The sequence below is a fragment of the Pinus tabuliformis genome, chromosome 1_1 (assembly GCF_031772625.1).
Source record: "Pinus tabuliformis cultivar Carrire ecotype Pingquan chromosome 1_1, CPIR1, whole genome shotgun sequence".
In the NCBI taxonomy this organism is placed as follows: domain Eukaryota; kingdom Viridiplantae; phylum Streptophyta; class Pinopsida; order Pinales; family Pinaceae; genus Pinus; species Pinus tabuliformis.
This window is the reverse complement of record NC_142297.1, coordinates 673607828-673621822: the sequence shown is the minus strand read 5'-3', so window position 1 is coordinate 673621822 and position 13995 is coordinate 673607828. Positions and strand designations below refer to the sequence as shown.

Below are 13995 nucleotides of genomic sequence, written 5' to 3'. Positions count from 1 at the left end.
GTGTGTTGTGTCTTCTCCCTTCTTTTATAAGATTGAGGTATGATGGAGTCCACAACTCTCATATCCAAAGTGATTCATTGTTGAGATTAGTTCTCGCCTCATTTGAGATCAATGGTTGAGTTTCATTTAATTTACTAATGCAAATAACCTTTGCATTAGATTAGATTAACTCACTTTATATCATAAAGAATTACTTAAATTATTAAAGTAGTTACTAAGGTTCAAGGGTTCATTAGGTGACTTCTGCATGCCCAAACACTTAGGCTTGTGCAGAAGTATCTGCGCGAGCTACAAACATCAACAACCTACATGACATATATCTGAAATTTTCACTGCTTATCTCATATGTCTAAATTGTTATGTAGATACATTGTTATCTTCTTATACCTAGCATACTGTATATCAAGGTGAGTTTGAGATCTAACGTGTTATATATGCCTTATTTGAATTATTTGCTTCATATTTGACAAAGTGATTCCACCCTAGGTTTTCATATTCTGGAGATCAACGCCATATTTATTGTCCTTATATTGGTATTTCATATATTTTTGGAGTGAGATCTAATTATTATATCTCCATTTCCAGAACCTTTTTCTTTTGATAATTCTATATGAATTGTTATTTTATAGGATATGATAATTTTGTTAATGTCCATCGAATGACCACAAAAGTAGGTCAATGGGTCTAAAACATATAGCTAGTGTATGAACTTCTGGAAACATTTATTAATTATGTATCTTAATTCAATTTTCTCTAAATTTATTTTTCTGGACAGTTGGGTATTTAGTATGTCAATACCTATTTCTTCTCTGTGTCTTGATTATTTTGTATAGTTGCAAGTATTATGAAATATCTAGCATGAGATTCTTCCATCCAAACCTTGCCTGCCCTTTTTGGAGCTTGCATGTAGATTACAAAACTCACACAAAAGGGGAATAACATGATTGGTGTAGGAATGTATCTATAAGGACAAAACAGTCACTAAAAATAAATATTGGATCTTAGAAATGATGTATGCTATTAATCCAAGATACTGGAGCTTTTACCCATGCAAAGACTTACAATTTGTTATGGTGAACATATGTGCAGGAGATGATCACAGTGTTATGATTTACTACCCAAGCTCTGCTGGTGGAGGAATGAAAGAGTTATTTCGGAAGGTAATGTATAATGGTGTAATATTTGTATCTTTATAAATATCTTATGTTGTTGGATAGGGCTTATTGGATGTAATTGAAGCAATGGCAACGGTAATGGCTATGGCTGGGAAATTGAAATATCCTTAAAAGCTTCGACCAATAAGTCAATTTTAAGAGATATTACAAGTAACAACTTTGTAACCTCACCCATGGATCACATATCTCAATTGGTGAAGCATAGATTTAAACTTGGACCACTGGAAATTTTGGGTCGATAGAGTATTGTTAATATGAAGTTGTATATAAAGATTTCCCAAGGAATTAGCGAGACCATATATAAGAAAATGTTCCCATGGCCATGAATGTAGGAATTATACTTATTTGAGGATCTAGATATATTGCTGGGAGGTCTGCTCTTCAAACTTTAAACCTCACATATATTATGAGGTCCATGGATGCTTACTTGGTAACAGTAATTTAATTGGGATATATGGTTTTATTCCATTGTCATAGAAGTTTGGGCTGTAAAGAACATTGTGAGCTATTTTTTAATGAGGCCAATGAGTTTAAAAAGAAAAAAAGCTTCATAAAGGCAAGGAACTGAATGTCAATGAAAGCAAAAGAAAATTATACTTGTTTATCCAGGTCCCAGGATGGGGATAGAAACGAACAAGATGAGGATAACGCCGTCCTTTTAAATTTCAGTAAATCAATCTTTGTTGCGAAATTATTTTTTGTGTTGTTTTGGAAGGATAGACGAAAGCATTATTGAAGCTCTCTATGCAAGAGAAGAGTAAGGAAGGAAGTCCAGAGTTATAACTTAAATTAAGATGATGAAAATTTATTTATACTATATAGGCACTGACATAAAGGTATCCAAAAACAATTATCATGATTCAGTTCGTCCAATTATTGATACAAGTATGACTGAGCAGCATCATATGGAGATTAAATGAGAAATAATTGAATCCATTGTTTCATTTATACAAATGAAGGAGGCAACTGTAGAAAGCAACAAGCCATTCAATGGTACAGATGAAGTCATTTAGGTTTGCAAAATGGCCAAGGTTCTTTTTCCAGGATTTGGCAAAAATGGTCCAAGCTTATTTTATCAAATTGCTTGATACATATTTATGTTGTTTAAGTTTGTTGCAAAAGTCAAGAAAATTATATTTAGCATTTATGCACCAAAGCATTATTGCCTTCTGTAGTTGAAACCATCACAAATTTTTTATAAGATAACAAGTAACGTAGTATTCCATATAAAACACATTATATGAGATAGTATTACATATATAACAAGTTAATTTCATACATTAATAATTTCTCATTAGCAAATTAATTTACCATCTTTTTCTCTGCTTGACTGATTATTTTGTGTGAATGATGTTGAAAGCATCTGAGATATGTGTGGTAAAATTGTTTATGGGAAACAATTTTCTGTAAATATTATTGGAACATCTTCAGTAAATCTAAAGAATTTGTATAAATCATAAATATTGTATTCTGTGGCGTCATATTAAGCATTTGAGTGACAGGTTATTGGGCTTATTTATTGAATTTTATATTTTCCTTATTTTATGATTGCAAGAGACCAAATGGTTTTCCCCTTTAGACTCAACGCATTTCCTTGATATTTTTAATATTCATTATTTAGTATGTATGTAAGACCATTGAAAGTTTTACATGTGGCATTAGCAAATCACATTTATTTTTGTTATTTTTTCATTTCCCTCTTATCTGCATTTTAATCTATTACTAATTATTTAATATTGTAGGTTGGAAATCGTTCGAGTGAGTTTCATCCAGATGTTAGAACAGTACGAAGAGAAGGGTCATACATATATGAAGAATTCATGCCCACTGGGGGAACAGATGTCAAGGTAATTGCAGAGAACGTATTGACTACTTCTTTGGTCAAAATCTAATTAGCATTGTCACAATTATTTTATAATTTATTTTTGATTATTTGTTGCTTTAAGCTTTTGTTTTAATTTGACGTTCAAGAATTCATTTTAAAGATGGAATGAAGACCTACAATTGAAATATAATTTGATATGTTCATTGATAAACTGTGATCAAACTAAAGCTTCCAGGATGGTGTCTTTTTGTACTAAGCTTTCACATGTAAAATTTTGCTTTGCAATCTATTGTTATGTAGCATTTGAATTTGAGTTTTGTGTAGTATCACCTATTTTTGAATTCAGTCTAGCTTTGTATCTCAGAATTTCTGTTGTCTTGGTTGCCATAGGTTTATACAGTTGGGCCTGACTATGCTCATGCAGAGGCCAGAAAGTCTCCCGTTGTTGATGGTGTTGTTATGAGGAGCCCTGATGGGAAAGAGGTATGATTGTTTCTATTATTCTATTTCTGTAATCTATAGGAAAAGGATGATAAATGTTACCATTTTGCTTTTGCAAGCATGGATTATTTAGCTGTGTGCCCACTAAAGAAATTATACAGCAAAAACATGCTAGCAATATATTGTTTTATCGTTTTTGGTACTTCCACTGAATTCATTGTAGCCATGTATAATCCAGATTCAGAATAGCTACTTTAAGTAGAGCATGGCGTAGGTATTCATGATACTTGAAGTTAATCTTAATGACAACATTATATATATATATATATATATATATATATATATATATAGGCTTTGCTGTCAATGGTACAACAGGTGAAATTACAGGTGGAATGTTGAAATTTGGCAGCTCAGGGAGAAATTCCCTCCTTTGGGAAGCCTTCCTCACCCTTTGGAGACCCTACTAGCCCTTGGAAGAATTTAATTTGCACAAGGAAAAATATTATTTTTAATATGAAACCCACAACTACACAAAAGTACAAGTTGGCCTGGGCAAGGAAATTCGACCTCCTCAGCCACATATAAATAGACCACATGTCACATCACTTGGAGGCATCTCATCACTCATCCATTCATCTTCTATTGGTTCGACTACTTCTGAAAATTGCAGGTCCGAGCTCACATGTGCAAAGAGGGGAGAGAGAGAATCTGTTGACTGTGTTGACTTTCTGTTTTGGGCCTTTGACCAATGTTACTTTTGGGATTTTGGTCACAGCTTGACTTGGGATTTTGTATTTATTTTGGAGGCCGAATTCAGGAGAGAGAAGGCCGATATTTTTTGGGCACTTTGACCAAAGTCGACCGCAGAACTGAGGCAAGCTTGACTGTAGGTTTGTGAAAATTTCATCACTGAAATCCTATTGCAGCAACTAGAATTATTACTTCTAACTGTAAATTAATTTAACAATTTATTGCTACTGCAACAACAAAATAATTACTGCAACTTTCACAAATAAAAACATTGCAGAAAATAAAAGCGCTGGAAACTGAGAAAATACAGGCGCGTACACAATAAATTTGGCAGTTATTTTTGGACAAAAGTCCCCGGAAAACTGGTGTAGCAGCTGAAAGTTTTTATTATTAAGCAGCAACAAAATTTCTGAGTACAATAAAAAGAAATACTGGCAATTTTTTTGAGGGAAATTTACCCTTGCTCCAAGCGATCCCACAACAAAATGAGCCTCAGAACTGGCTCTGGAACACTTCTGCATCAGCCTTCTGCGCTGCCTCTGCACAAGCTCCACACATGCTACTCAGAAATTGCCTCTGATGTGATGTCCGACCTGTTTCCGCCACTGGCAATGATTCTTCCGGCGTCTTAAAATTCTTCTTGGTCACTGGAAGCTCAATCGACCCTTGCTCTGGCAAAATCGAATTGCTTAATTGAGGCTCTACGCAACCTTACGCAGCCTCCTGGAGCTGAGACTTGACTTTCTCTTCTAAATTTTCTGGATTTGGAATCCTCCTCCAGAAATCTGTTACTTTACCCCTCTGACCCCTGCGACTCACTCACTGACTCTATCCCCACTGTTGATCCACCTGCAACTAGGAAATCAAATTGTCTGAGCAATTGAGTATATGCTACTGGTGTATTCTCTTATAATCTCCAGTTGGGACTCGAACGAGCAAGACAAAACATAATCAATGGTTGAGATTACTTATGGATCGATTCGTGTGAGTTTCTAGATGATTCACACCTTTCTCAATTAATACTGATTAATTAACCACTTTTCCTATGTTGAGACTTAGGAAATATTTAAAAATAGGCTAATAATCTAATTGAGACACTTCTAGGTGAAATTTCCAGAAATGATTTATGCGTTATGGAGAACACCTGTGTTTTAGCCTCTCCACAAAGTTTCAAGACTAGAACACCTCCAATGCTACAAAAACTAACACTCCCTCTTAGCGAGGAAGGTGTTCTAGTGTTGCACTACTTCTACAACACCCTGTCTTTGTATCACCCTCTGTACGTTGCTGATGTCTGGCTACTGTAACTCACTGTCACTGCCCACCAACCACTGTGCAATTTTGATGTTGCATCTATGTTGCTACTGACACTGCCATGCTACTGCCAACTCTGCATCTACACTACAACTCCCTCTCATTTGTTGCTATTGCAACTGCAACTACTGCAACTGAGAAGTATCCAAAATAATAAATCATCAGTGTCTGTGCTGCATCTGTCTCCTAAGTATCTGACTGCTACTAGCCTCTGCACTGTCCACTAAGGAATTTGCGCTGATGCTGACTTTGCGCCTCCTTTGTTGTCAACATTGCATTGTGCTCCTCAACACTTGATTGCAACTATTCTGCAACTGTCACTCGGGAATTTGATTGCATCACTGACATTTATCCATCTTGCTACTAAATACGGTGGGACCTTGTAGCAAGGTAATGATCCATGAGGACACCTCAATGGACCCTACCAAACCTATGCACTGCTCTAGGACTATAACTCCATATCGCCGCACCTCACTCCTGGAGTTATAGCTACAAACATGGCGAAATATTCCTCTAGCCCGGAGGACAACTTGTCTATCTCTGCGGACATTGTCGCCTGGTCCTGCTTCTCCTACTTTTCCATCTTCTTGAGAGGACACTGAGTACTCTAGTGGCCAAACTTGCCACACCTGAAGTACTTGACCTTAGATGTGTCCTTTTTTGATTTCTGGTAGCATCGGATGTGCTCTAAGTCTCAAATTTTGCAGGGAGGCTTGGGCACATGTATTCCAAAGAACCCAACAAGCGTTTTGGGAAATTCTACTCGGAGACACTTTTAACAAAATAATTAATTATTTTTAATGGGTCACTAAGTCTAAGCTTAAGAAATTAAAATAATTAATGGGTATTAATCTAATTGTGGGTGTAACTTCTAGAAGAAGACAAGGATCAAGCAAAAATGATCTTAGCCATTGATTAGTTTCTAATATGGGCTGTTGAATGTCAACAAGAAAATTATTTAAAGAGGCTTGAGCGTCATTTGGAAAGACACCGAGAGAGATCAAGAAGATCAAATTTCTCAGAGAGGGCAGCGTAGCAATTGCTAGAGGAGTAATCGAGATGATCTTTTGCAGTGAGGGGCAGAGATAATATCCAGAAGAGGGAAGTTTTCTTGGGCCAGAGTAGGCAAAGAGGGCAGAACAACATCCAGAGAGAGGCATACACTAGCCCACGCAGAGCTGACGGAATGGCAGCGCAGGCCTTAGAGGGAGATTGAATTCTTGTTGAGGAAATCATGTTTCAGAAGCTGAGTGCCGGGGTGTGAGACTGGGAGGCAGAAATTCAGTATTTCCAGCTAGCGGAGGGTCCGACGGAGGAGCAACATGATTCCTAGCAGGGTTGATGCAGATATTGCATAAGGCTTACGCAGTTTTGTGCAGAGGCCACGTAGAGGGGACACAAAAGCTTCAGTCCAACGTGATCAAATTCAAATTCTTCCAGTGACAGGGCGAGAGCATCTCACTATTTGTTTTGTCCAATTTCTCTCTGTATCAGATTGCTAGTTGAGCATCCAAGGAATTGTACTCAGAATTCCTACTGCATAATAATAAAACCCTCAGAACTGCTGCACCGATTTTCCCGTATTGTGTTTTTTGGGGACATTTGTCCAAAAATAATGGTGTCAATGTATTGTATTTTATTTCTTGCTCAGTATCTTGTTTCCGAATTATATTTAATTAAGTGAAGGTTTCAATGTATGTATTTTGATATTTGCCGCAGTAAACTACAAGTAATTTGTTTAAAGGAATTAACAAATAGCAGAAATATTATCAGTTGCTGCAGTAGTGATTTCGGTTTAGGAATTTTCACATGGTATTAGAGTTGTAGGTGAGACAAGAAGAGAAGTGCCAGAGAACCTAGCACTGAGTAGAGATGAAGGTCGAATAGCTGCAGGAGGCAGCCGTTCGAATCCCCAGAGGGATTGCGTAGTCCAAGCCAGGAGGGCTGAATATTTTAGGAAAGTCTCTCTCTGAGTGAGTCGATAGAGAGGAAGGGTTTCCAGATCGAAATTTTGCCGTGCCAGAGGGAGTAGCGCAGAGCCTCATCGTTGAGGAAAGAGATGGTGGCATGTAGTTTCTTGGGCAAAAAATCATTAGAGGAGAGAGAAGAAGCACTGTGAGGTAATTTTTCCTTAGAAGAATTCCTGCCAACAAGTTTGTTTTCTTATTGCCTGAGCAGCAACAGTAAGAAATAGAGAGGAGCAGTTCGACATTTTTGTGGCAGAGATGGCAACTAGTGGATTGAGAAATTAGGACAGGTTAGATGGGGCATCCAAATATGTGATCTAGAAGGCAAGGCTGTCATGCCTTCTAGATGAGCATTTTCTCAAGGTCTATGTCGGCAGTGTGGTGGCTAAGCTTGTTGATCCAGGTCAGCTGAAGAAGTACAAGGGAGAAATAGCAAACGCCAAAAGGATGATCCTTGATGGAGTAAAGAATCACGTGGTATGTCATATTGCTAGCAGAGGGACTGTTAAGGAGATGTGGGATGCGTTGGCAACGTTGTATCAAGGATCTTTTGAGCAACGAAAGATGTCCTTAGAGCATAGATTGAGATTTGCACAGATGCAGAAGGGGGAGCACATTGATCCATTCCTCACGAAGCTTCAGGAGACCCAGAACGATTTAGTAGTTGTGGGATCTACACCTCAAGGTTCCGAAATGGTGAGACTGGCCCTAAGCTCAATCTCATAAGAGTGGCAAGTCTTTGTCCAGAGCATCTTGGGTAGGGCAACTTTTCTAGACTAGGATAGTATGTGGGCAACTCTCAAGCAGGAAGAGCTCAGGAGAGATCTAGTCAAATGCAAGCTTGACAGAAGCAGCAACAGTGGGTCGAAGCCCAAGGAGGAAGAGAATGCAACCCTTGCATCCAAGGGGCAGCAGGAGCAGAGGAGGCGGAAGAAGGACGCCTCGAAGATCAAATGCTTAAGGTGCAGTGAAATGGGTCACTACGCAACACAGTCTCCTCTTAGGAAGAAGGACAAATATGAGAAGCATGATCCGAAGGTTGCACCTGCGAAGATCGAGGAGGAGGAGTTTGCCATGACAACCGAGATACCTCCAGGAAGGAGGTGGGTTGATTTAGAGCTGTAGTTCGAAAGAGCTACAGATGGGCAGGATCCTTGAGGAGCCCACCTCTCAGATCAATTCCTTGCTACGAGAGCCCAGATCAAAAGTAGCAGGATGGACCAATATCATTTGATGCAGAGGAGTGTTGGAGCGACAGATGCAGTGGCTAGAACGACAAGTCTGGGCAGCGTAGTGCAGAGTTGCAACAGTGTAGGGAGGCATAGTGTAGTAGTAGCAGCAACACAGTGGCTTCAGAGGGATAGCGTGGGACTAGTAGTAGTCAGATCTTCAACATCGAGATGCATCTATGCTGAACACTTGTTTAGATTTTGGGATGTTTTTCAGTTGCAGTGCAGATGAAGTGTTAGCAGTGGCAGTGCTAGCAACAACACAGATGCAACACTTGAGAGGGAGCTGTAGTACAGATGCAGTATTGATAGTGGCAGGGTCAACAAAAGTACATTTGCAACAGCAATGTAGTAGTTGGTGGACAACATGTCAGACATCAACAACACAGGAGGACGATGTTATGAAGTCAGGGTGATGCTTCAGTGGGAGGCATTGCTAGAGCACATTCCTTGCTAAGAGGGAATGTTGCTTTCTGGTATCATCAGATGTGCTCTAAGCAGTGTGGTAGGAACTGTCCCCCCCTTAAGGATCCAGAGGTGGAATTGCGTCCCGTATGGATCTGCCACCTATCCTTCGACGGAACCGCGGATTCGAAAATCAAGTCGGATCCACGGTTCTGCCATTTTTTGGCGATTCCTGGAAAATCGGATCCATGGTTCCGGCTACTCGATCTGCGGTTTCGGAAAGGATTGGGTGCGGATCTATGGAGGTTCAGGCACGAATCACAAGTGAATCCGAGAGAAGGTGGACGATTCACACGGTTCTGCGGGGGTTTTTTTGTTTTTTGTTTTTTAATTTCGAATTGTTATATGAGGAACTATGCTTTCCGAATACTCCCAAGGTGCCCCTTGATGCTCCCTAGATGCTCCCTAATGGTAATGTTAAATTCTTAAAGTAAAAGTGACATTCTCCTTTATCTTTCACTTCCATCCTTCTACTTAAATCTTTAACATTACCATGAAATGACTCTGAATGTTTGAGATTGGTTCCAACCTCATCAGATTTCATATGGAGAAAATAGAATTTCATATCCCATTCAAAATTCAGCGGACTTAACAATTTTCAGGATCAATGGGATTGTGGCGTTTCATTGGATTATATCATGTATGAGGGCATGTGATTGACATTTAATCAAGAGCACCAAGCCCTATATGTACTCCAGTGTTGGTGTTGTTGATTGTTGAACTCCTTTGTCAAGGCCTTAGCAATTATGTACCCTTCACTCAAGTCAAAATCATTGATTAGGCATGTTAAGCTTTCTCTTCCATATTATAAGGCTTGGATTAAGCTGTTTGATTAAAATTAGGCAATATTGACTAATATCCCTATAGAATTGAGGTAGAGGCGAAGGCTGGACAAGAGGAGGAATCTAGCTTCTAGATGGTTGATGCTGAAATAATTAATCATTAATGTATAATGGATGCCATATCTCTCTTGATTTCTGTAAAAATATGCATGTTTTCATGTCTTCTACAACTAATTTGGTATTTTGGATGTTTTTTTTAATATAAATGCAAACAAATATAATATCTATATATATATATATATATTTCCAAGATGCTTAACTTCCTATATTTTTGGGAAATGACGCTTCCAAAAAACGTCCCGGATTTTTCCCCGCTTCGTCCAACATTGGCTCTATGTCTCAAATTTTGCACGAAGGCTTGGGCACATGTATTCCAAAGAACCCAGAAAACGTTTTGGGAAATCCCACCCGAAGATAGTTTTATTAAAATAATTAATTATTTTTAATGGGTCCCTAAGTCTAAACTTAGGAAATTAAAATAATTAATGGGTATTTATTCTAACTATGGGTGTAACTTCTAGAAGGATCAAGCAAAAATGATCTTAGCCATTGATTAGCTTCTAATATGGGCCGTTGAATGTCAACGAGAAGATTATTTAAGGAGGCTTGAGGGTCACTTAGAAAAGACACCGAGAGAGATCAAGATGATCAAATTTCTCAAAGAGGGTAGCGTAGCAGTTGCTAGACGAGTGATCGAACTGATCATTTGCAGTGAAGGTAGAGATAGTATCTCGTAGAGGGAAGTTTTCCTGGGTCGGAGAGTACAAGGCAGAGTGGGAAGAACGACGTCCAGAGATAGGTAGATGTTGACCCATGTAGAGATGATGCAGTGGAAACGCAGGCCTTAGAGGGAGATCGAATTCCTGTTGAGGAAATCGAGTTTTAGAAGCCAGGAGTCAGGGTGTGAGATAGGGAGGTAGAAATTCAGAATTTCTAGCTAGTAGAGGGTCCGAAGGAGGAGCAGCGTGATTCCCAGCAGGGGTGACACAGAGACTCTGTGAGGTTTACCCAGTTCTGCGCAAAGGCCACGCATAGGGGACACAGAGGCTCTAGTCCAGCGTGATCAGACTCAGATTCTTCTAGTGATAGGGTGAGAGCATCTCACTATTTGTTTTGTCCAGTTTGTCTTTGTATAGGATTGCTTGTTGATCATCCAAGGAATTGTACTCAGAATTTCTATTGCATAATAATAAAACCCTCAGAACTGCTGCATCGGTTTTCCCGCATTGGATTTTTCTAGGGACATTTATCCAAAAATAATGGTGTCATTGTGTTGTATTTTCTTTCTTGCTCAGTTTCTTGTTTCCACATTATATTTAATTAAGTGAAGGCTGCAGCGTATGTTTTTCGATATTTGTTGTAGTAAACTACAAGTAATTTGGTTAAAGGAAATTAAGAAATAGGAGAAATATCATTAGTTGCTGCAGTAGAGATTCTGGTTTAGGAATTTTCACACGCTTGTCCTTGGCTGGGACCCTTTGATGCTAGGGCCACATTATCTTCTTCCTTCTCACATTTCTTGCCCTTAATGCTGCTTTCACTGATGCTGCTCTTTAATAGAGCTCGCCTCAACTCCTCCCGCTGTAGGTTTGACCACATCCTGTCCCATCTAGGCAATGTGTCTATATTAATTTTGAGTTAACATGTTCTTTGCTTAGGTGAGCTACTTCAATATTCCATGTTAGCCCATTCACTATTTCCATGAGCAAACACAAGAGTCATTATCATATTGACAGTAACTAAAGAAAGAACATATACAACAAATGCAAAAGACAAGCCAAGACAAGAGGACACAGTAATATGGCACAAGTCAGGGAAAAACCCCATGATGGGGAAAACCCTTGATCAATTCTTCTTACTATCAATATAAAATGTTCAGCAAAGGTAGAGTACAATACTTTAAAGACAAAATAACTAGCCAACGAGTAGATCCTCTGTTACCACCCTTAGATACATAACTGTCCCTAGGGGCTTGCTTGAGACCATAAAGGGATTTCTTAAGCTGACATACAAGGCTGGAGTCTGTTTGTATAAAGCCAGTAGGTTGTTCCATATAGATTTCTTCATGCAAGTCCCCATGCAAGAAGGCAGATTTAACATCCATTTGATGGACTTCCCATTTGAAAGAGGCAACAAGGGAAAGACCAAAGCAGATATAGTTCATTTTTGCAACATGGGAGAAGGTTTTAGTATAGTCAATGCCTTCAACTTGTGAAAAACCCTTAGCAACAAGACTTTATGTTTATCAACTTTTCCATTTGGTCCAAACTTGGTTCTGTAAACCCATTTGCATCTAACAAGTTTTCGTCCCTTTGGAAGAGGAACAAGATCCCATGTATCATTTGCCAATAATGAACGATATTCTTCATTCATAGTTGCGTCCCAATCTGGATGGCCTGAAGCTTCTGCGAAGGTGTCAGGATCATTATTCGCTGAAGCTTGAGCCAGTAAAGAAGAGGTTGTATCGAACTGAGAATGTGTATGTCGCTGATCTATAGGATCACTTGCAAGAGCACTTGCTGCATCTCGAGTAGCACAGACCCATTTTGGAAGCCGAGGAGTTGAAGGAGGATCCCGAGATGGTGGGTGAGGATTGTCATCCTCGCTGTCATCATTTGAAGCAGAAATATTTACAGAAGTAGAAGGGATAAAGAGAGGTGACACATCCACCAAACTAGGCTCGTAGGCCGATATATTTTCAACAAACTTTACATCTCTTCTAATGATAACATTTTTGGACTTAGGTGGAAGAAGTCTATATCCTTTGACATCTTCAGAATATCGAACAAAAATGCATTTTTCACTCTTAGGTTCTAAGGCTTTATGTTTCTCATCGGGAATATGGGCCCATGCTTCACTTCCAAAAACAAGAAAGTGACTTACATCTGCTTCAGTGTTGCGGGGGAGCGCCCCCCCCCCCCTCGCTCCCGCTCCCGATCCGCGCTCCGGGCGGGAGCGACTCGGGAGCGGGTCGGGAGCGCGCTCCCGAAATCGCTCCCGAAAAGGGAGCGATTTCGGGAGCGCGCTCCCTAAAAAAAATTTCGCTCCCTGCCTTTTCGGGAGCGTTTTCGGGAGCGTTTTGCCTTTTTTGCATTTTTTTTTTTGTAGTAATGTTCGAAATGCAATTTTTTTTGAAAGAAACAAATAGTTTTTGAGTGGGGCAACTTAATGATCAAGTCTAGGCCCTAGTATTGATATGCTATTCATGGTAATGTTAAATTCTTAAAGTAAAAGTGACATTTTCTTTAATTTTCATTTTCATCCTTTTACTTAAATTTTTAACATTACCATGAAATGACTCAGGATGTTTGAGAGTGGTTTCGTCCTCATTGGATTTCATATGGAGAAAGTAGAATTTTAGATTTCATTCAAAATCCAGCAGACTTATCAGTTTTTCAGGATTTCAGGATTGGGGGATTGCAATGTTTCCATTGAATTTTGTCATGTATTAGGGTATGGAACTCATATTTAATCAAGAGTACCAATCCCTCTATGTACCTTGATGTTAGTGACATTGGTTGTCGAACTCCTCTATCATGACCCTTCTAAAAATGTACGCATCACTCAAACAAAATCTTGACTTGACATGCTATGCTTTTTCTATCTTATGTTAATGCTTAGAGGGTGATATTAATGACAAAGATCCCTATACAGATACAAAGGTAATGACAAAGATACCTCTGGATATTAATGCTTGGAGGGTGATATTAATGACAAAGATCCTGATTTTGCAACAAGACTAAAAAATTAGACATTTCTCGTGGTGGCAAGAGGCCCAAGCATAAGAAATAGATAATAGATTTACTTCTCTTTTCTAGTTTCTAGTAGCTTTTATAACTATTGACTCTTTCATATTTATTATGATATTTTTTTAAACAATATATGACAATTTAAGTTTGAAGTTGGCAATTATAACTCATTAGTAATGAATTATGAATATGATGCTTCATGAAAGTTGAAAGTTGTTTCATTTCATTTCATTTTATA

At 38.7% G+C, this 13995-nt stretch overlaps 1 protein-coding gene across 1 annotated transcript in view; it reads left to right on the top strand.

Annotated features, from left to right (window-relative positions):
• LOC149215205 (inositol hexakisphosphate and diphosphoinositol-pentakisphosphate kinase VIP2-like) overlaps nt 1-13995 on the top strand; it is a 556818-nt gene that overhangs the window by 310116 nt on the left and 232707 nt on the right. Inside the window, exons 7-9 of the mRNA XM_089392550.1 lie at nt 1090-1160; nt 2918-3022; nt 3391-3483. Coding sequence (XP_089248676.1) covers nt 1090-1160; nt 2918-3022; nt 3391-3483 — 269 coding nt within the window. The remainder of the gene's footprint in view (nt 1-1089; nt 1161-2917; nt 3023-3390; nt 3484-13995) is intronic.